We start from the raw sequence: 21,677 nt of genomic DNA, 5'->3' as shown, positions 1-21,677 counted from the left end.
GGCCTCTGTGCGCATCGTGCCGGATGAACACGTGCTCCGCCGAGCGGAGCTCTGCGGGAACCTGGGACACCTGAGTACCGTGCTGAGTAGTAGGGATCGGAACAAAGGCCTCAGCGGCGTCACGCAGGAAAGCCCGCTGGGCCGACGCCGACCAGGGAGCCGATGCATTGGGAGGAAATCCCCCGGAACTCTCAGCGGCTGACCGTAGACCATCTCCGCTGTAGAACACTGCAGATCTTCCTTAGGTGCGGTCCTCAGGCCCAGCATCACCCAGGGCAGCTTGTCGACCCAGTTACCGTCCGTAAGGCCGGCCTTGAGGGCCGCCTTCATGGAGCGATGAAAGCGCTCGCAGAGACCGTTAGCCTGAGGGTGGTAAGCGGTAGTCCTGTGCAGCTTAACCCCCAAACCGCCTGCCACAGCGTTCCAGAGCTCGGACGTGAACTGAGAGCCCCTGTCTGAGGAAATGTCTGACGGGGTGCCAAACGACACACCCACGTTGCAATGAAGGCCCGGGCAACGTCTGCGGCTGATGTCGAAACGAGCGGAAACGCCTCCGGCCAACGGGTCGTCCTGTCCACCATGGTGAGGAGGTAGGAAAACCCCTGAGAGGAAGGCAACGGACCAACCAGGTCAATGTTGACGTGATCAAACCTCCTCTCAGGCACCAGGAAACGCTCCAACGGGGCCTTCGTGTGGCGGTGCACCTTAGCGCGTTGACAAGCCACGCACTCCCTGGCCCAAGTCCTCACGTCCCTTTTCAGTCCTTGCCAAACGAACTTCGCCGCTACCAAACGGACGAAGGTTTAACGCCGGGGTGTGACAGGCCGTGCACAGCCTCGAACACAGGACGCCTCCAGCTGGCAGGGACGACAGGCCGCGCCAGGCCCGTAGAGACGTCACACAGGAGAGTAATGCCCGCGTCGCCGAACACCACGTCCTCCAAAGCGCAGCCCGCGCTCCATTCAGGGCTGGACGCCGGGATCTGTGAGGGCCGCCATGCGAGTATAGTCCAGGCCCAACTGGACGGCACCGATGACGACCCTGGAGAGGCAATCAGCAACCAGGTTCGACTTGCCAGCCACGTGCTTAATGTCCGTAGTGAACTCCGATATGTAGGACAGCTGCCGATGCTGACGTGCGACCAAGGCTCCGCCACTTTTGACATGGCAAAGGTGAGCGGCTTGTGGTCGACAAACGCCGTAAATTCACGGCCTTCCAGCATGAAACGGAAGTGCCGCACGGCCAAATAAAGTCCGAGGAGCTCCCGGTCAAAGGCGCTGTATTTGCGTTCTCTAGGCGTCAGCTGGCGGCTGAAAAAGGCGAGCGGCTGCCAAGCGCCCTCCACCCACTGCTCGTGCACTGCGCGACCGCGTAGTCTGACGCGTCCGTGGTGATGGAGATGGGAGCCGTAGATGATGGGGTGTGCCAGCAAAGCCGCCTGAGCCAACGGGTCTTGACCTCAGCAAAAGCGCCGTCCGACTCTGCTGTCCAGTCGATCTCCTGGACGGGGGTCTTGCCTTTCAACGCTTCATACAGCGGCCGATGAGTGGTGGCCCGGGCGATGAAACGGTGGTAGAAAGTCACCATCCCCAGAAACTCACGGAGCGACCGGGCTGTGAGCGGGCGAGGAAACGCCGCAACAGCCTCCACCTTCGCTGGCAGAGGTGTCGCACCGCCCTTGGTGACGGCGGTGCCCCAGGAAATCGATGTCCGACACCCCGAACTGGCACTTTGCAGGATTGATGATTAATCCGTGTTCATTGAGCCGTGTGAAAAGGGCTCGGAGGTGGGACAGGTGCTCCTGCACTGAAGCGCTGGCGACGAGTATGTCGTCGAGGTAAACAAACACAAACGGCAGGTCCCGCAGCACCGAATCCATCAGGCGCTGGAACGTCTGAGCGGCATTCTTGAGCCAAAAGGCATCCGCAGGAACTCAAAAAGTCCAAAAGGCGTTATCACTGCTGGGGAATGTCCAGGGGGTGCATGGGCACCTGGTGGTATCCACGCACCAGGTCCACCTTGGAAAACACCCCCGTACCGGCCAGATGCGCCGAAAAGTCCTGAATGTGCGGCACCGGATAGCGGTCAGGCGTAGTGGCGTCGTTGAGTCGGCGGTAATCCCCGCACGGGCGGAACCCGCCGTTCGATTTGGGAACGACGTGCAGGGGGGAAGCCCAAGGACTGTCGGAGCGGCGGACAATGCCCAGGCGCTCCATGGTTGCGAACTCCGCCCTCGCTACAGCCAGCTTAGAAGGGTTCAACCGCCGGGCCCTGGCGTAGACAGGAGGCCCCCCGGTAGTGACGTGGTGTTCCACGCCATGCTTAGTGGTAAGCGCAGAGAAGGTGGGTAGCGACAGGTCTGGAAACTCGGCCAACAGTCTGAGAAACGTGTCTGCACCTGACAGCGAGCCTGACAGCCCGTCGTACGCTGCGCTGCCAAGTGTGCACACGAGGGAAGAAAACGTTAAGGCATCAACCAAACGCCTATTCTTAACGTCCACTAAGAGTCCATGAGCACACAAAAAATCCGCTCCGAGGAGGGGAAAAGAAATGTCCGCTGTCACAAAATCCCAGCTGAAAAGCTGTCCTCCGATGCACAAACAATAGGCCTCACGCCGTACGTGCGAATGGGACTGCCGTTAGCCGTCGTCAATCGCGGTCCGTGCCCCCCACGGGCGACGTCTTCACTCGACGCTGGAACTACGCTCCGTTGAGCGCCCGTGTCACACAGAGAAACAGGCTCCCCGAAACGCTGTCGCTGACGAAGAGGAGCCTGCACGTGCCGCCGACGCTCAGAGCCACTACTGAGCGCCGGCCCCTCCGTTTCCCGGGGGTTTGTAGCTGCACGGAGCGATGCATCTCTTCGCCCTTGTCCCGAAACGTGCGTGGCAAACGCACTCTCCGGCGTCTCCACGCCGGCTAGCCACAGCCGTGTCCGGCCTCCGCCACGCTTTCTTGACTGCCGGTGGGCCGCTGAGCGTCGCGGCTAACGTCTCTGCCCCGGGCTGTTGCGTAGCCAGGAAAAAAAACGATCCGCTTCCTCAGCCAAAGCACGGGGCTCCGTGACAGGCGTGTTGGCCAGCGCCGTCTGTACCCGGGGAGGCAAGTGACGCAGGAAAATCTCCGTGAATAAAATACGGGGATCTTCCCCCCTAGCAGATTTAGCATTTTCTCCATTAGCTGGGATGGCTTGCTGTCTCCTAGGCCTTGAATGTCAAGTATCTGGCGGCCCCTCTCCTTAGCAGATAAGCTAAATGTCTTAAGGAGAAGGGCCTTAATCGCCCATATTTGCCATGATGTGGGGGGGCTGCGATGAATCCCACCAACCTGGATGACGTGGAGCTCCCCAGCGCTGCTACTACATGGTAGTATTTTAGGTCCCCGTCACGGACCTGTCGGCAGGCGAAATGTGCCTCCACGTGTGCGAACCATGCCTCCGCGGTGTGCTCCCAGAATTCCGGCAGCTTTATGAAAACATCGCGCTCAGCCATGTTCGTTAATTTTCCGGAAACTTTCTCGGAAAAGTCAGGGTCACCAGTGTAGTGCCGTGAAAAGAGAGTCGGAGGCGGTGTATTAAGAATGGAGTTCCAATCTTTATTATCCATTACTTCAGAGAGGTTAACACATGCACTGCTCTGCCATGATGAGCTAGCAGGAATGGCAGCTAAAGCTACAGGTGTTCCCCACTAAAGGGTCCGTGTGGCAACACAATAAGCAAGGTGAATTATGTCCAATAACGTGTCACCACAATACCCCATTGAATTATGACTGAAGATCGTCAGCTGTCTTCCTCTCCCTTGTTGTTCCTCGATACGTAAAGGCTGCACCACCGTTGACAACTTCTCTCTACATATCAAACATACCGGTAAACCAGCATCGTTTGCTGTGAAAGCATATAACTCTGTCCACACAGAATTACATCATGTGTTCCTCCGGCACTTTTCTTTGATTTATCCATAGTTCGCTCATCGAGCCGGGGGTCAGGTTATTCGCATCCAAGAAAAGGCGCTCGCGCGGGACCGTAGCAGGATGTGACGCATATTTTAGTTGACCTAATTAAAACCGTTTGTTTTTTATTTATGTGTCACAGTATCACCTCAAAATACAAGATACGAAACATTTTCAACCATGAACAAAATATAAATAGTCCTACAAATACTTTTATTTTATTTCCTTCTTATTTTTGTCTAAACTCAAGGGAGCCAGAGCAGAGGGCTTAAAGGGCCGCATGCGGCCCATGGGCTATTACTTTTCTCATTCATAACTTTCATAATTCCAGAGATACATCTCATAATTCATCAAATGTTTAACATTGAAGTCAATGGAGAACTCTTCAGACTTCAACAATCTTCATGCAACTTCAACTGCTAACTGTTCATTCATACTTTCACTCAGAACTTTAAACTTTAAAATGTTACACATTTTTCTGACATTATTCGTGTAAAACAACTTTCAAATCTGATTCTTACTTTTAGAGATATTAAACATTGTTTAGACCTTGTTTTAGAGGTTTTCTTCAGATTTTAACATTAACTAGAGTGCGTGATGTCACAGCTAGAGGGTAGGAAATCTTGAGGTTTGCCTTCATATATATTTGTTAAACTGCCATAATTCCCAAACCCTACATTCCTGAGACATAATTGTTCATGACAAACGTAGGAAAACACCTCGTAGCTTGAAAAATTACAAATAATTAAATAATTATAATAAAAAAGTTTAATAATGGAACAACATTTCTCTGGAGGACAAAAACATTCAACATTCCTCCATTAAAGCAATTTCAGGCTGATATTTCCTAATGGCAGCAGCCGCACACCTTTAGTTAAACTGCCAAAAAGGCCACATTATTAACCCGAAACTACACAAAAATTACACTTCAGATACTCAACTTCCTTGACATGCTTCACGTTTTGAAATTTCACAGAGGTTTATCTCTCATTCAGAACAATGGAAACCTGTTAGCTGAAATATAAACACCTGTGTCATGGAACACGATTATGTCATAACTACAACTGACATGCTCAGAGCAGCAGACTTCAGATAAAGGTTAATGGTCCTGCCCTCAACAGCTCTACGTCAATTATGGGGTGTCATCATCATATGCCGAAGAGAGAGAGGGCGATCAAGAGAAGAGAGAGAGTAATGTAATAAAACACGGTTTTCTCATAACTTCAGTGAAAATACTCCAAACAGCCCAACATTTCACAGGTTTGGTAACGATGCAGCCATCAACGCATCGTATGCTACGTTCACACCGGACGTGATGCGAATATTCGCTTCGCTCTAAACGCTCCTATCGCATCGCTCTAGTCGCTCGAGTTTCACCGCGGCTGCCAGCTGTGTTTACTCGCATCATTCAAACAAGACGCGCTGGCTCGGGAGCTACAACTACAACAAGATGAACATATTTTACCGTGATTAAATTGTAATACATGTTTCTAAACGATGCCGACGTAACAACATACTGATACCGGTTAGTAAAAACCATGAATTAATGCTTGACAAGTCTGCAGACAAGACGGCAGGCGAAAAACCTTTTAAATTGCTTGTTTTCTGAATGGAGATTGGGTCGACCAGGCTAAGCTAACGTTGTATATGCTCACTCCACACTCATAACAACGGCCTACAGACATAAATAAACCAGCGACTGTATTCGCCATGACACAGACAGTCTGTGGTTTGTTCTTGTTTAACTTTTGTACAGTTTCTGAACAGATATGAGGAGCTGTGATCTCTGTGTACTAACTGCTAACAGCTAATGGCTGATGTTTTCTGGTTGAACGTCAGTGACAGTAGGCTGAGATCCTCACCGCTGATTGGCTTCCGCGAGAACGCGTCACGTGAATTTGACGCCCGAGTTGAAAAAATTGAACTCTCGCGTTTGACGCAGCCCCCTTCAATCGCCTCAATCGCGTGATTCGCGCCGCGTCCACCGCTTCATGCGCGCCGTCGGAGCGAATTCGCGTCTGATCGCGTCTCTGCATTGACTTTACATGTAATCGCGCCGCCCCCAAACATCGCATAGCGTCCGGTCTGAACGCAGCATAAGCGTATTATGGGGTGTCATCAAATGCCGTTGCCATGACGACGGACCACTCGCCATGAAACATGCTGTCGCTGTAAGTCCAATGGACACGGTCCAATCGTCCCCCAATCTTAACTTGTATATCACCGGTCCATGCCTCAACAGCTCTACCCCAAATCTGAGATCTCACCATATGCCGTTTCCATGGAAACACATCCCTCGCCATAAAAGACGATGTCACTATAACTCCTATGAAAATTGTCAAAAAGTGCTAAAACTTCACATGTGTGCCAACAGTCCAGCTGTGAAGACATCTATGGGACAGTTTTGAGATTTCTTCAAATGCTGTTGCCATGGCAAACAATGCTCGCCATGATGAAACAGTTTTCTCATAACTTCAGTGAAAATGCTCCAAACGCCCCAAAACTTCACAGGTTTGGTAACGATGCAGCCATCAACGCATCTAAGCGTATTATGGGGTGTCATCAAATGCCGTTGCCATGGCGACAGATCATTCGCCATCAAGTCAGTTCAGAAGTTTGCAGTTCAAATATTCTGCTGCTTTTCCAAGCCTTTTTACTTTCTTTTCTTCTCTCATCACACATTCAAGCCCCCAGTGTTCATGTATCATTTCATTCTAAATTCTTCACTTTCTTCTTACACATTACATTTCAGCATAGCAGTTTAGCGTCAGCTTTTCAGCATAAAGCATTCCCACTAGAAATTTCTTCAGGAATTGCATTCTCTAGTTGGAGAAAGTTCTGCCACTGTCTGTGTTTGAGTGGATGTCATTGAAGACCTTTACAAGAGCAGTCTCAGTGCTGTGGTTTGGACAAAAGCCTGACTGGAACACATCGAAACAACTATTTAAATGCAAGAAATTACTCAACTGTTGAAAAACTACTTTTTCAATGATTTTACCTAGAAATGGGAGGTTTGATATGGGCCTTTAATTGTTCATTACTGAAGCATCTAGATTATTATTTTTTAAGAGCGGTTTAATGACTGCAGTTTGCAGGGCCTGTGGAAAAACACCTGAGTGAAGAGATTTGTTTACTATATGAAGTAGATCTGAGGCCATGCAAGGAAAAACATTTTTGAAAAACCCTGTTGGAATAATATCAAGGCAGCAGGAGGAGGATTTCAGAAGTTGTATAATGTCCTCTAGGTTTTTATCATTAATCTGATGGAATTGTGTCATGGTGTTTGAATTGATGTTAGGTGGACATAGGGACAACACATTTGCTGTACCTGATGCAGAAGCACTGACTGCTTGTCTGATTTTCTGAATTTTGTGGATAGAAATTCAGAGGCTACTGACACTGGGGGGTTAGTTAGTCTGTCGACGGTAGCAAACAAGGCACGTGCGTTGTTTTTGTTTTTGGTAATGATGTCAGAGAAGAAAGACTGTCGTGCCTTTTTCAAATCCAAATTATAAAGGCCAAGTCTCTCTTTATGGATTTCAAAGTGAACCTAGAGATTTGTTTTTCGCCACCAGCGTTCAGCTTCACGGTCATGGCCTTTCTCCATGGAGATATTTTCTTCCCAGTCACTTCCTTTACCTTAGTTGGAGCAATGGCATCTATAACATTTTTAATTTTTGAATTAAATGATCTACTAGCTCATTTACTGAGATGTTAGCAGGGGCAAGTGTGGAAGAAAAATTCTGAGTAAACATTTCCCTAGTATTTTCAGTTAAATATCGCTTTGTGGTTACCTTTTTTTGAACATTTTTGTGAACAGAAATAGAGCTCTCAAAGAACACACAGGAATGATCAGAGAGTGCAACATCAATCACCACAACCTTAGAGATATTCAGACCCTTTGAGATAATTAAGTCCAGAGTGTGCCCCTTATTGTGCGTGGGCTCTGTCACATGCTGAGTCAGTCCATAGCTATCAAGAACACAAAACAGTTATTTTGCCCCTCTATCCTGGGGGTTGTCAACATGGATGTTAAAATCACCAACAATTCAGTAAAGTCATCAAAAAAGCTTGCACAGTATTTGGGGGTCTATAGATATTTAGGAACAGAGCTCGAGAGGAGCATTTCAGCTGAAGGGCCACATATTCAAAAGAAGCAAAGTCCCCATAAGATGTCTTCCTGCATTGAATGGAGTCATTGTACAAAATAGCAACTCCACCTCCTCTCTTATGCATTCTTTCCTGACTCATAAAACTAAAGTTGGGAGGGGTTGATTCGATAAGAACAGCTGCACTGTTATTTTGTTCAATCCAAGTTTCCGTTAAAAACATAAAATCGAGATTGTGCTCAGTGATAAAATCATTGATTAAAAATGTTTTTCCTGCCAGAGACCTGACATTTAATAAAGCTAGTTTAAGTTTGTTAAATACACTATCAGTCAGGTTTTTTGTAACAAGCTGTGGCTGACATGGAATCACTGCTAAATGTGATAAACTCACACAAACGTTTGAGCACTTCCTGTTTCTAAGCTGATTCACCGCTCTCTATCTTTTACCTATCAACACAGATATCGGCAAAGCTACTTTCAATTAAGTTAGTTGAAAGCAATAATATTAAATTGAACCTAATATTTGTTATTTAAACGTAATATTATTGCTTTTAACTAACCTAATACAGTTATGTTAAATCTGTTGACATAATACATTTAATGTAGGTCAATGTTTCAGTGTTTCCAGTGTGACTTTTTAAAGTGATAAAGGTCCTGCCCCTCCTTTTTGTAAATATGGGCAGTACCACTGTAACTTCTATTCATGCGTTTGAGTCATATAACTCATGAGTAGCCAAAAATGAAATCAGAATGAGGTCAACATGAAGTCAGAATATAGTCCAAATGAAGTCGTTCTGATGTCAGACTGTCAGAATGAAGTCTGCAAACACTTCTGTCCCTTCTCTACACACACATTTAATGCTCTGCTCAGTGTGACCTAGTTTGTACAACTACACACTGCAGCAACTGGGCTGACACACCTTAACATTTCTCTTATTTCTTCTGAATGCATTCAATAAACTTCTCAATAGCTCTTCTATAACGACAGCTCCCTGCTACACCCGTCTTTTAAACGCAGGGAATGACAGGGCAGATTTATTCTGACTTCACCATCATACTGTTGTTCTATCAGGGGTTAGAGTGGAGTGCACATAAACAAAATATTTATTTTAGCAACAACATTTTAGTTGAGTACAGACACATATTTTATATTTAGATATACTGTATATGGGAAGTAGTTCAGGGTTAAGTGACACAAAGAGGTGTGTGTGGCCCGTTTGCACTACACAGAACCATTACAGTCAGACAAGCTTGATGAATAATACAAAGCACAATGTTCCGACTGCTACCACTTAAGGTTGTTTCTTTTCTTGTTCTCTCTCTCTGTATAACTCTTTTTCCCCAGTGTGTGTGCATATGAATAAATCACAAGCCCCTAACATCGATTCATTCGGGCCAGACATCAAACATAATGTTAAATATAAAGAAAAGGTTTTAATATATTTTAGTGCAGTGTATTCATTTTTCATTATGGTATTTTATACTTAATAATACATGAGAGGCTCGTGCTCTTATTGTAGTGTGTGCTAACTTGTTAGCATGCGCTTCAGACAGAGCTAGCTGCTGGAAACAATAGCTTGTAAAGCGCTTTGAGCACCAGGAAAAGCACTATAAAAATAACATGTATTATTATTATTCTGACCATTTTGCCCACAGCTTTGGCTAGACCTTTTAAAAGCTTTTATCCGTCTTTCATTCTCTGGCCACTGTTCCTCATTCATGATGTCTCTGTCTCCTTCTTCTCTTCCCTAAAATTGTAGAAGAAACTTCCGCAAACAACTTAGGATGGTGGGCAGCCGCAGGGTGAAGGTCCAGAGTAAGTCTTTCTCTGTACTGTATGTTTTCTGTGAGCAGCACATGTTCATGCACTCATGCTTTACAGTGTGTACCATAACATCAGGATGCATTCACTCTTAATTGCATGGAGCCAACAGCCACTGTGCATGTTCAGATAACATAACCTTACAATGGTCTTGATGGTGATCTGGCCCTGGTTGTGCTGCATGTGTCAGTGACTGAACCAACATTTACTTTACAAAAGAATGTGTCATGTTGTTCATTATTGACTGTGTACTGCTGGGTTCTAGCATTCTATCACTGATGACTTGAGTCCGCAAACTCAGCTCTTTAACACGTGTATCTGTCGCTGTATCTTTGGAACCTTTGATTTGATTTTGATAACAAAGTATGGGGCAATTATTTTCATTCTTCACAAATCAAGTTTGAATGACAATTCCCCCTGATGCTAAATGTAGATTTTGTGTATATTTGGTTTAATGGAATGTTAAGTTATCCTATAACCCAAAACTTGTGTGGCCACATATTGACCCCAAGCTTTCACATGTCAATACAGTATGCCATCTGTATCATTTGATATCCATCACAACATTCTTCACTTGACAGTTTTAAAATAATTCTAATATTGAAATCAAAAAGAAAAATCAAGTCTGTCCCTTAAGTGAAGTTTTGTCATAAGAATACAAATTAAAATGTATTTAAGATATAGGGGTTTTGTGCTCTTTTCTGTTGTGATACAGCCAAGAACAACATTTGTATCAAATCAGTTTATTTTTCAATGAAAACTGAACAACATAGACCTAAGTAAACATAAAGCACTTGGGCCAGTTATCTGTTCTGCACTGGGTCAACAAGATGGAACCTTGGATTATGTGTGGGTGTGTGTGGGTGTGTTGTGTGGTGTGTGGTGTGGGTGTGTGGGGTGGTGTGGTGTGTGTGTGTGTGTGTGGTGTTGTATGTGTGGTGGGTGTGTGTTGTGTTGTGTGTGTTGTGTGGTGTGTGTGTGTGTGTGTGTGTGTGTGTGTGTGTGTGTGTGTGTGTGTGTGTGTGTGGTGTGTGTGACTTCTTCCCGCCTCACTCCATCAGCCTATGCCGACCGCCGGGCCCGGAGTTTCAGCCGCTCGTGGAGTGACCCCACCCCCGTCAAGCCTGAGTCCCTGCATGACTCCAGAGACAGTGAGTGGACACTCTCACACACTGTCAAAGCAAAACAATACATAGCACACACCATTTATACTCATACTCAAACCCACAATAACACAAAATTTAAGATTAGCATGTCCTATTCTTTGTCGTAGTTTCTATATTCTGCCACAAATGGCATCCTGAAAGCTAACTTGACAAGAAAGATGTAACACAAGCAATGTTTACTGGGATAGGTTGGCGAGCCATTGCTTAGCCCCAGCCACCTGTTGATTAATTGCATTGATGTTAAGTAACCATTTACTCAAGTACTGTCCTCAAAGTACAATTTTGAGATACTTACTTGAGTTTCAATTTTTTGCTACTTTGTATTTCTACTCGACTACAATTAAGGTGTAAAAGGTGTACTTCTACTCCACTATGTATTTTATCCCTTTAGTTACTTTACAGATGTGGATGAATGAAGTGAAATCTAATCAAGTGTTAAATCAGACTTTAGTTCCACCTGGAGTAAATTCACAAGCTACCCTGCAGTATACAAAGCCATTCAAACTAGCTGCACCTTTACCAGCTTTGAGAACACTTTCATGATCAATCATTATAAAACATATCATATATATTATTCTGAAATGGACCAATCTGCACAATCACTACTTTTACTTTTGGTACTTTAAGAAAAAGTTGATCCCAATACTTTTGTAATTTGACTTGAGTAACATTTTGAATGCAGGACTTTTACTCGTAACAGAGTATTCCTACACTCTGGTACTTCTACTTTTACCCAAGTACAAGATCTGATAACTTCTCCCACCTGTGATGAATTGACATCTGACAAGCGTTGGTGGTCAGTACATTAGACACACACAGAGACTGACACATGCAACACTTGCACTCTCTTTTTGTACTTTCTGACTGCCATTGTGTGTCTCCAGGTTGTCTTGATACCCTCTGTCTATCTACTCAGCCATCCTCACCGGTCAACCAGCCGTCCATCTGCCTGTTGCTTTGTGCAGGAGCTGTCTGTATGTGGCTGCTTCATAAGCAGAGTGTTTTTGTGTTGTTCTCTCTCGACTGATGTCTGTTTTGAACTCCTCCACTCCTCCACTCCTCCCCTCATGGGCTGCAAAAACAGGCGCACCGCTTTTAAATGGAGCACCCTCATTTCTAATCTTGTTTGTGTGTTATCCTTTCATCTCTCCCTTTGTTCCTGTGTGTGTGTGTGTGTGTGTGTTGTGTGTGTGGTGTGTGTGTGTGTGTGTGGTGTGTGTGTGTGTGTGTGTGTGTGTGTGTGTGTGTGTGTGTGTGTGTCAGGTGGGAGCTTCAGACCTCCACAGGGACACTAGATGAAGGGCTGGACGAGTATGCCGACTGGGAGGAGGAGAGGGAGTTGGAGAGAGTGTCCTGTGAGGAAGAGGACTTCATGCCACCTAAGATCATGGTGAAGATCTGGGCTTAACACATTTCCCTAAACACAAAGTATCTGTCTTACAGCTAATGTTTCTCTGCACGTATCCTGTTTTCCACAGCTGATATCCTCCAAGGTCCCGAAGGCTGAATATGTTCCCAACATTATTCGCAGGGACGACCCCTCCATCATCCCCATTCTTTATGTGAGTAGCAGCCATGAATAGCTTCATACTTAACACTTACCCCATGTTGTGCTCTATTCATTTAAGTGTCCAAACTAACAAAACTAAGAAACAAAAAGCAACCTTAGGAGATTAAGGAAAAATGGTCCAATGTTCATTTGTGTCAGAATGTAGAAGAGCCAATAATGCTCTTTAAATGATTTAGCTTACAAGCAATTTACATAGTTAGAGCAGCCTGGCTTTGATTTGTGGGACATTGCCCTTTTTATCTGATGGAAATATGAAAGACCATCTTCTGCTGTTTTTATACAGGAAAGAACAAAGTACCATGAGCTTGTTGTGAGATGCAAAATGTGAGTGTCAGTCAAAGTGTGTCAGTCAGTTGACCCTCAGTCAAGTTCTCTTTACGCAGTAGGAAGTGAGTGAACCAAATGAACCGTTGACTTTAATTATTTAATGACTTTAAATAGTATTGCTTTGAACTAACCTAATACAGTTATGTGAAATGTGTTGACATAATACATTTAATTAAGGTCAATGTTTGGTTTTTCTCAGTGCAGGGGGGAGAGAGTTAGCTAATTCTTTGTGGTCTGATAAACAGTTAATTGATCAAATGTTGCCCGCCGTATCATTTGTTCCCGAGCTAGAGTAGACGTAGCATTACTTGGGCAGTGTTTAGTGAGGGCGACGTTATGTATCTGTGAACAAGACAAATCACAACTCTTTGTCTAAATGAATTATGATTTTATTAATGGCTGTGAGCGATCTAACGTTTTGTGAAGACAATCAGTGGCTCATTTAATTTGGTTATATTTCTGATCACTTAATGAAGTAATAATTCCGTTTTCCCTTTCTATTTAAAGGACCATGAACATGCCACATTTGATGATATCCTCGGTGAGTGTAATACGTGTGGGGCTATTAGCTGACAAGTGAAAATGAGTGTTCCAGTGTAAATGTGGAACAGATGAGGATGGAATAAGTTTCAGCTCGCTGTGGCAGAGATGACTCATTGTTTTCATAGTCGTGTTCGTGAGCGTCTCTCGAGGGACAGCCAATTTATATATATCACCACCAAGGATCCGTGTGAAAAGTGACACATCTCTCTCTGTGTCCCTGTCCCAGAGGAGATAGAGAAGAAGCTGACTGCCTACAGAAAAGGCTGTAAAATCTGGAGCATGCTCATTTTCTGCCAGGTGAGTGACGCGAGGAACGGAAATATTGCGACATTATTGCCACCGTGTTATTGAATTAGTGATGGCTTAGAAATGTGATTAGTACTGTCTAATTAGCAGTTATCGATTGAGGGATGCATTTATATCACCTGGTAACAAGATCAGTATAATTTTCACCTCACAGAAAGAGTACATTTACATTTTAATATCATATTTTGTCAAAATATTAGCTCTTTCAGTTCAAAAATAATGAATGAATTTGATCTCGAATAGAACTAGAGGCCAAACTGAAATATTTGTTCATGGACTCAAATCCTTTTTGCTTGTAATTTATTCAGAATGATGTATTAAAAAAAACTTTTGTCAAGAATACTATCGCACCGATCATGAATATAACCTGGCGAAAAAGGCAGGGTTATTTATGGTGAATATTTGGCCTTTTCGTGTTGTTCATTTAAGTAGTTTCATATTTTTGTTCTGAGCTTATTTATAACGGGTGTTTGATTTGTTGCTCTAGCTAACAGGAGCTAACTGGCTAAATCAGACATTATAACATTACAAGTGACATAATCAAATAAAAAGTAAGAAAGTTAAATGAAAAGTTAAATAATTTAATAGAAAGTGACATTACATAAGTGACATTATGAAATAAAAAGTGACACTTAATGAAAATGGCACAAAATGAAAATAAAGTGACATTATGAAAACAAAAGTAAATGATGACGTAAAAAGTAAATTGATTGACATTCTGAAATAGTTGACATAATGAAATGACTCTTTCCTCAGGGAGGTCCGGGACATCTGTACCTGCTGAAGAACAAAGTGGCCACCTTTGCAAAGGTGGAGAAGGAAGAAGACATGATCCAGTAGGAATTCATTTTGATGCTTTGACCAGAAACTCTTATCATCACGATACAGAGCAAACACATGACATTCCTCATGCAAACAAAGCTGTTTCAGCATATTACACTGACAAACCAGAAACGTTGACTTTAATTCAATGTCAACAAATATCAAGCTGTATTAGGTTAGTTGAGAGCAATAATATTAAGTTGAAACTAATATTTTGTATTTAAACTTAATATTATTGCTTTCAACTAACCTAATACAGTCATGTGAAATCTTTCGACATAATACATGTAATTAAAGTCAATGTTTTATTTTGTTCTGTGTATAACAGTAAGGGAGTGATGATATGTTGCTACACATTAGTCACATGTTCAAGATACTGATAATAACAGACACAAAATAAAATCATGCTCTACATACACACACTTCTTAACATCCTGCCACAACAGTTTAAAAGAAAATTCTTCCTCCAACCCTTTAGAGCTACATTTTACATTTGAAAAGATTGCAGGTGGTTTGAATGTTGTGATGGAATACTCCAAAGTATGAATATTCTGTGGTTAATCTCCTCCTCTCCACTGTTGACTTTTATAATCCTCTCCTCCCCTGTGTCCAGATTCTGGCGGCGGCTCAGCAGGCTGATGAGTAAACTGAACCCCAAGCCCAACCTCGTGCACATCATGGGCTGCTACGTGCTGGGCAGCGCTAACGGAGAAAAGGTACGGAAAGAAGAAGACACTCATAGACTTTTTCGAAACTGAAAAGTTGACTTTAATTAAATTATAGTGCTAAAAGGAGAAAAAAGGAGGCTTATAATGAAAGAAAATGACTAAATGCTTTAACAGAAATAGTGACTTACACAAAAAGGTGCATCACTGGGTTACATTACATCGGGTTCCCTCTGCAGTTTAGCTGATTAACTGCCGCAATACCTGACTGTTTTAAATGTTTGCACACGTCCAACAGTCTTCTTTTTTTTTTAGCCTTGTGCTTTCAAAAAACATTTTATTGTAAATGAATGATGTTACATCTATGACATGGTGTCGGCAGCTTGAGTGCATGCATTATTAAACCATAGAGCTTTACTGCTTGCGCCTCATGCGTTGGAGGTAAAGAAGTAGGCTACCAGCAGTGACGTTAGACGTCTCCACATGAGTCAGAACATTTTCCCTGCGCTCAGCTGGAGAGCCACTATTAATAGACTGACTGACTACCTTCAGACGATGCTCCACTTCACCCAGCATCCCTCTATTAGCCATCTTACACAGCAAATATATACATCAAAAAAGAATGTTTTAAAACAAAAAAAGGAGTTTGACTTCCTGTGATCACCGGTTTTACGTGTCTATGTATACACTGTAGTACCCTAGCCTGGAGAGCTTTACCCTCACCTTAGTTTTGGATCAAACCTGTACTTGTGATGCCTGTCTCTTAAATGTGGAGGTCATGCACCAGAGCAGGTCACTTTAGCAAAACATGAAATCTCTGGTATGCTGTGATCTTTCTGTGTGAGCCCCAGCTATCCTCTCCACCTCTGCCTGCTCCACATTCACAGTTGGTTTCCCACAAACTATTTTCTGATCTTTCAACTGGTTTATTTATGGCTCGAACATATTTCATCCTCAATATGTCACGAGATACAACATTATAAAGACAGGGACCCGTTGGTTGCCAGGCAACGTCAGAGTGACGACAAGACAAGAAATAGCCTGAGAAATAAACCGTATAACCACCACAGCTGGAGCAAATGAGCCTTAAAGCTGCTGCAAGGGTTTTTTGTGCAAAGTTAACCAGCTGTAGGCTTTAGCTTGATATTTACAGTTACATCAATCTTCTCATCTCACTCATGGCAATGAGATTTGATCATCTCTTTCTTATTTGTTGTTGTAAATGCACCTGCCTTGGTCCTTTCTATAGAATGTTACAGTTTTATGAAGAAACACTTTTTATAGAACAAAATAAGAAGCGTGTAGAGATGTAACCTGCAGGAGCCATTTGGCTGCCTGGCTCCATGTGTGATGGTACAGCAGCTGATAGACTCGGGGAAACAAGAGCAGGCAGTAAACGTGTAGAGAGTGCCATCAGGGCTGACAGACTTCCACATAAACACATGCAGTGGAAGGATAACATCCATGTGTTCACTCTGCAAGAACACATGAATATATTGAGATGAATAAGACCCCAGTCCGGCTGAGGATTTGGGATCACACTGACGTGATGCGTCCCATTTAAGGGACGTTTCTAATAGTGCTTTTGGTGCACATTAATCAATATGGTACTTTTCATGTGGAGACTCTGTTACTGTTCAAGTTTACATTTATTTTCCATGAACCAGTCTTTAAACACTACCAGACTGTGTTCCTGTTAGTGTTAACTTCCTGTCTGTCTTCTTCTGCTGATTTCTCTGTTGTCCAGCTCTCTGAGTCTTTAACCTCTTTCTCTGTTTTGTATTACTGGGGACAGTTGAACCACTTTTAAACCAAAGTGTCCTGTTCTAAACAAACGTACAAAAATAAAATTTCAAAAGGAATCCATGGAGTTTTCAACACAACACAAATGAAAAAACCCTCTTAGTTATGAAGCCCCAACTATGACCTTCAGAGTCAAATCATTGGTTAAATGAAAACCCACCTGTGTGCAATCTAAGTGTCACATGTTCTCTGATATCAACTCCATATCTGTAGAGAAATAGCCCTCTCTGATTAATGCAACAAAGACCAAATATTACCCTGAAGGAGCTGGAAAGCTCCACAGCATAGATCGGAGTGTCTGAACAGGAACACTTCATGCCATGCCCTCCACAGAGTTGGGCTTCATGGGGGAGTGGCCAGAAGAAAAACATTGATTAGATAAATATGGCTTTTGCTAAAAGGCATGTGGAAAAAACAACTATTTTCAGATGAGACTAACATCTGACTTGTTGGCTGTCAAGGAAAACACAACCACATCGCCTCTCATCCCCATGACAACACCATCACCACAGTGAAGAATGGTGGGGTCAGCAACATGATGTTGGGATGTTTTTCATCCGCAGGGACTGGGTAACAGGTTATGATGGAATTATAAGGAATGATGAATACAAATAAATGCATAGCATAGTGCTAGAGCAACGCTCATGTGGTTTAAGGTGGAACATCTGCATTTCTTGGAATGGCCTGGTCAGAGCACACACTTCAATCTAATTGAGAATCTGTGGTATGACTTAATGACTGCTGCTCACCTGGAACTCATCCAACCTGAAGGAGCTGGAGCAGTTTTGGCAACAAATATCATTGGATATATGTGCCAAGCTTATAGAGACATACCCAAAGATACCTGCAGCTGTAACTGCAGCAAAATGTGGCTCTACAGGTTGATGACTGGGGGGAGAATACTAATGCACGCTCATGTTTGTTTAAATATCTTTGCATCTTTAAATGTGGTAGCATGTTGTGTACATCAAAGACTATAATCTCTCCAGAAATCAAATTAAAAAAAGTATTTTATGCAATTCAATAGAAAAAACACCAAGGGGGGAATACTGTCGCAATGACACATCTCAATCCCACCAACTGTGTTGTACAGAGTTGTTTGTAAAAAGAAAATCACACTATGATCATTTCAACATATTTTTCAGTGAAGTGTTTCAACAATAATATTTTCCTCTACCGCAAATCATGTCACAATTGCAATATCAGTGAAAATAATCACAATTATTTTTCCCAAATCGTGTAGCCCTATGATCTAATCTGGCAGATTTGTCTATGGACAGAAAGCGTAACCATATGTGTCTTTAACTTTACTCTTGTTCCAAAAGGACATGTGCATATACAGAACACTCTGCTCACGGCCCCGTCCTGCTCTCTGCATATACCAATATCTCTGCAGCATTATTACTGTTTGTCTTCATTTCTGAAGTATTCCTCTCTGTGGCTCTTCCTCTCTGCCCCCCCCCCCCCCCCCTGCAGCTGATTCAGACTCTTAAGAGGCTGATGAGACCGGCTGTAGTGGATTTCAAGTCCCCACTGGAGCTGTCTGCAGAGGGTGAGAGCACTACACACACATGACTCATTTTCTGCTGGCTAATACACAAATATGTGTATTATACCCATGCCCATTAGGGTGGCATGCACAACAAAAAACATATATCCAGAATGTGTAGTGAATCTGCTCTGTTGGCATCACCTCCTCACTCTGAGTGTTAACAGAGGTCATTATTCAACAGCAGTAAGCGGCTCAGCTACAGTGTGAGTGGCTTATCGTCAGGAAACATGCAGGTGTGAACTCACACGTATCCTCATCAGTCATTTCCCCACATCTATTGATGCAATGCTCATTATTTTCCTATTCAAATGGTTATCGCCTCTATGTGTTTTCCCTCTCTCTGCATGAACTTCCTCCCTTTCCTCTCCATACCTGTACTGTGAAGAAGCATTCAGAAGAAAGTGTGTTTTAGTCACATGACTGTACTGAGGACAAATTATGATCAGTCTTTGGGACTAACGGATTAAAGGTTACGAGATAATGTAGGATAAAAAAAGGTAACTGTATGTTACTTGCTACATAAAATAGGATAACAATACACTACATTTTAAAATAGAGATGAATGTTTCTAGGTGGACGTTCTGCCTTCTTTTTTTAAATGCAGTAGATAGACCCACAAAAACACTGTTTAATTTGAATTCATGTTTTAATCTAGTAAAGCACTTCTAATAGTTATTCTGTAGGCTATAATTCATTTATAATATCGCATTTCAGATACTAAATATCTTGGTTTCTCTTTTTCTAAAGTTACGTTTGTAACGATCAACTATCAAAAATAGCTGTGTTAAATAAACGCACAAGGGGTTCTTGATATGAAATAATATTATAAAAGCTAAATAGAACTGATAACTGATAACAACCTGTCCTTCACTGCAAACATCGCTGCTACAACCCGTTGCTGCAGATACACGCTTTACAACATCAGGAAGATACGTCCCCAGCTGACTCAGAAAGCGACGCAGGTTCTGGTCCAGGCTCTCGTCATCTCACGCCTAGACTACTGCAACTCCCTCCTGGCTGGTCTACCTGCATGTGCCATCCGACCTCTGCAGCTCACCCAGAATGCAGCGGCTCGTCTGGTCTTCAACCTTCCTAAATTTTCCCACACCACTCCGCTCCTCCGCTCCCTTCACTGGCTTCCGGTAACTGCTAGAATCCACTTCAAGACACTGGTACTTGCTTACCATGCTGCGAATGGATCTGGCCCTTCCTACATCCAGGACATGGTTAAACCGTACACCCCAGCGCGTGCACTACGCTCTGCATCAGCCAAACGACTCGTTGCGCCCTCGCTGCGAGGGGGACCCAAGTTCCCATCGGCGAAAACACGTGGGTTTGCTGTCCTGGCTCCAGGATGGTGGAATGAGCTCCCCATTGACATCAGGACGGCAGATAGCTTGCTAGGGATGGGTATCGTTTGAAATTTATCGATTCCGATTTCGATTCCGGTTCTGCTTATCGATTCCGGTTCTTATCGATTCCCCGTTTCGATTCCAAAATTGTAAAATAAAGAGGTCAAACGTTTAGATAACAAAAATATATTTATTCTTAAAAGCTTTAACTGAAATTGTTACTAAAAAATGTACATGCAATACAAATGTATTGCACAATAGCTGTGCTTTATTTTAACTGAGCTATGCCTGTGGCAAGCTATTAACAGGCATTACACTTTGCCTTTTATTTTTTAGTGTAGTGGAGCCTCACTTCAGAGTGTTTACCGCGACCTATCTTTGGTGTTATGAAGTGACTGAGCTCGTGAAATGTCTACGGGAGGGCGGGGGAGCATCGCTGCGGGGCAACTGTGGACCTCTGTCGCCTGTCAGCGCAATTTATATGATGCCGTTTAAAAAAATGAAGGGCGGTGCCGGCCGTCAGCGTACCGAGCCGGCCGTCAACGGCCCGCTGACGACCGGCCGTTCTGTGATTCTCCAGGTCCGCCCTGTATTCCACCGGGTCACCGCAGCACCGCGGTGCAGACGGACCCGCTGGAATACAGGGTCTACCGCGTTTAGGAACCGTTAAGCAGAACCGAAATTGTGTATTTTGTATGGGTACCCGGTACCCGGCATTTTCTTATCGGTTCTCATCTGGAACCGAGTTTCGGTTCCCAACCCTATAGCTTGCACATCTTCCGGCGCAAACTGAAAACTCATCTCTTTCGACTCCACTTCGAGCGATAGAACTATTAACGAAGCACTTTTATACTAATAAAGGACTGGCTTATCTAAAGCCAGTTGAGTAGCACTTGAAATGTTTGGCTCTATGAAACCTGATGTACTTATATGATTCTGTTTTCTTCAAGGTTGTGTCTTCCTGGTCGAATGTACTTATTGTAAGTCGCTTTGGATAAAAGCGTCAGCTAAATGCAATGCAATGTAATGTAATGTAATAAACGGAAACTTTACTCTTTCCACAAAAATATTCCCCACGGAAGTGTATTTACTAGGGCTGTCAAGTTAACGCGTTAATAACGCGTTAACGCAAAAAATTAACGCCACTAATTATTTTAACGCGATTAACGCATGTGTATTTTTTTTCCTCGGCCGCCCCGTAGTTTCAGAGCGCATCGAGTTTAAAATACCATCTACAAGCTGATGCTGACAGCCCCGCTCCTGCCGCCCGCTTGTGGCAGACCACACTTCCACGCTCACCGGCAGGCACCGACTGGCTATTGGGAGGACCGGGAGGGTGTGTGTATGTGTGGCCCGAGCGAGCGAGAGAGAGACCTTGCGTGCATTGTTGTTGTTAGCATCTGGTGCTAGCTAGCTGCGCTAACGGATCTAAGGAGCTGTTTAAATGAAAACAGAGGAGCGACATTTCGCCACAACTGCGCCGAGCACTTGACTTTATGCAGGAAGCCAGACAGTGGGACATTGTACGAAAAGTCAGCACACTCAGCACGGATAGTGCGCAACATGATTGCAGCGTCCAGGCAGCTCCCATTCGAGCATATGCCTTGAGTTGCACATAGCTCCAACGCACGCACGCGTGCGCACACACACACACACACACACCCACACACACACACACACACACACACACAC

The 21,677-nt window shown here is 43.9% G+C and overlaps 1 protein-coding gene across 1 annotated transcript in view; it reads left to right on the top strand.

Annotated features, from left to right (window-relative positions):
* Positions 1 to 21,677, top strand: part of LOC117534989 (NMDA receptor synaptonuclear signaling and neuronal migration factor-like) — a 51,793-nt gene that overhangs the window by 18,526 nt on the left and 11,590 nt on the right. Inside the window, exons 3-11 of the mRNA XM_034199289.1 lie at positions 9,821 to 9,873; positions 10,941 to 11,033; positions 12,311 to 12,435; positions 12,524 to 12,607; positions 13,450 to 13,483; positions 13,712 to 13,782; positions 14,548 to 14,627; positions 15,227 to 15,329; positions 18,558 to 18,633. Of these exons, the coding sequence (XP_034055180.1) occupies positions 9,821 to 9,873; positions 10,941 to 11,033; positions 12,311 to 12,435; positions 12,524 to 12,607; positions 13,450 to 13,483; positions 13,712 to 13,782; positions 14,548 to 14,627; positions 15,227 to 15,329; positions 18,558 to 18,633 (719 nt within the window). The remainder of the gene's footprint in view (positions 1 to 9,820; positions 9,874 to 10,940; positions 11,034 to 12,310; positions 12,436 to 12,523; positions 12,608 to 13,449; positions 13,484 to 13,711; positions 13,783 to 14,547; positions 14,628 to 15,226; positions 15,330 to 18,557; positions 18,634 to 21,677) is intronic.

Source organism: Gymnodraco acuticeps, unplaced genomic scaffold, assembly GCF_902827175.1.
Source record: "Gymnodraco acuticeps unplaced genomic scaffold, fGymAcu1.1, whole genome shotgun sequence".
Classification (NCBI taxonomy): domain Eukaryota; kingdom Metazoa; phylum Chordata; class Actinopteri; order Perciformes; family Bathydraconidae; genus Gymnodraco; species Gymnodraco acuticeps.
This window is presented reverse-complemented; position numbering and strand designations above follow the sequence as displayed.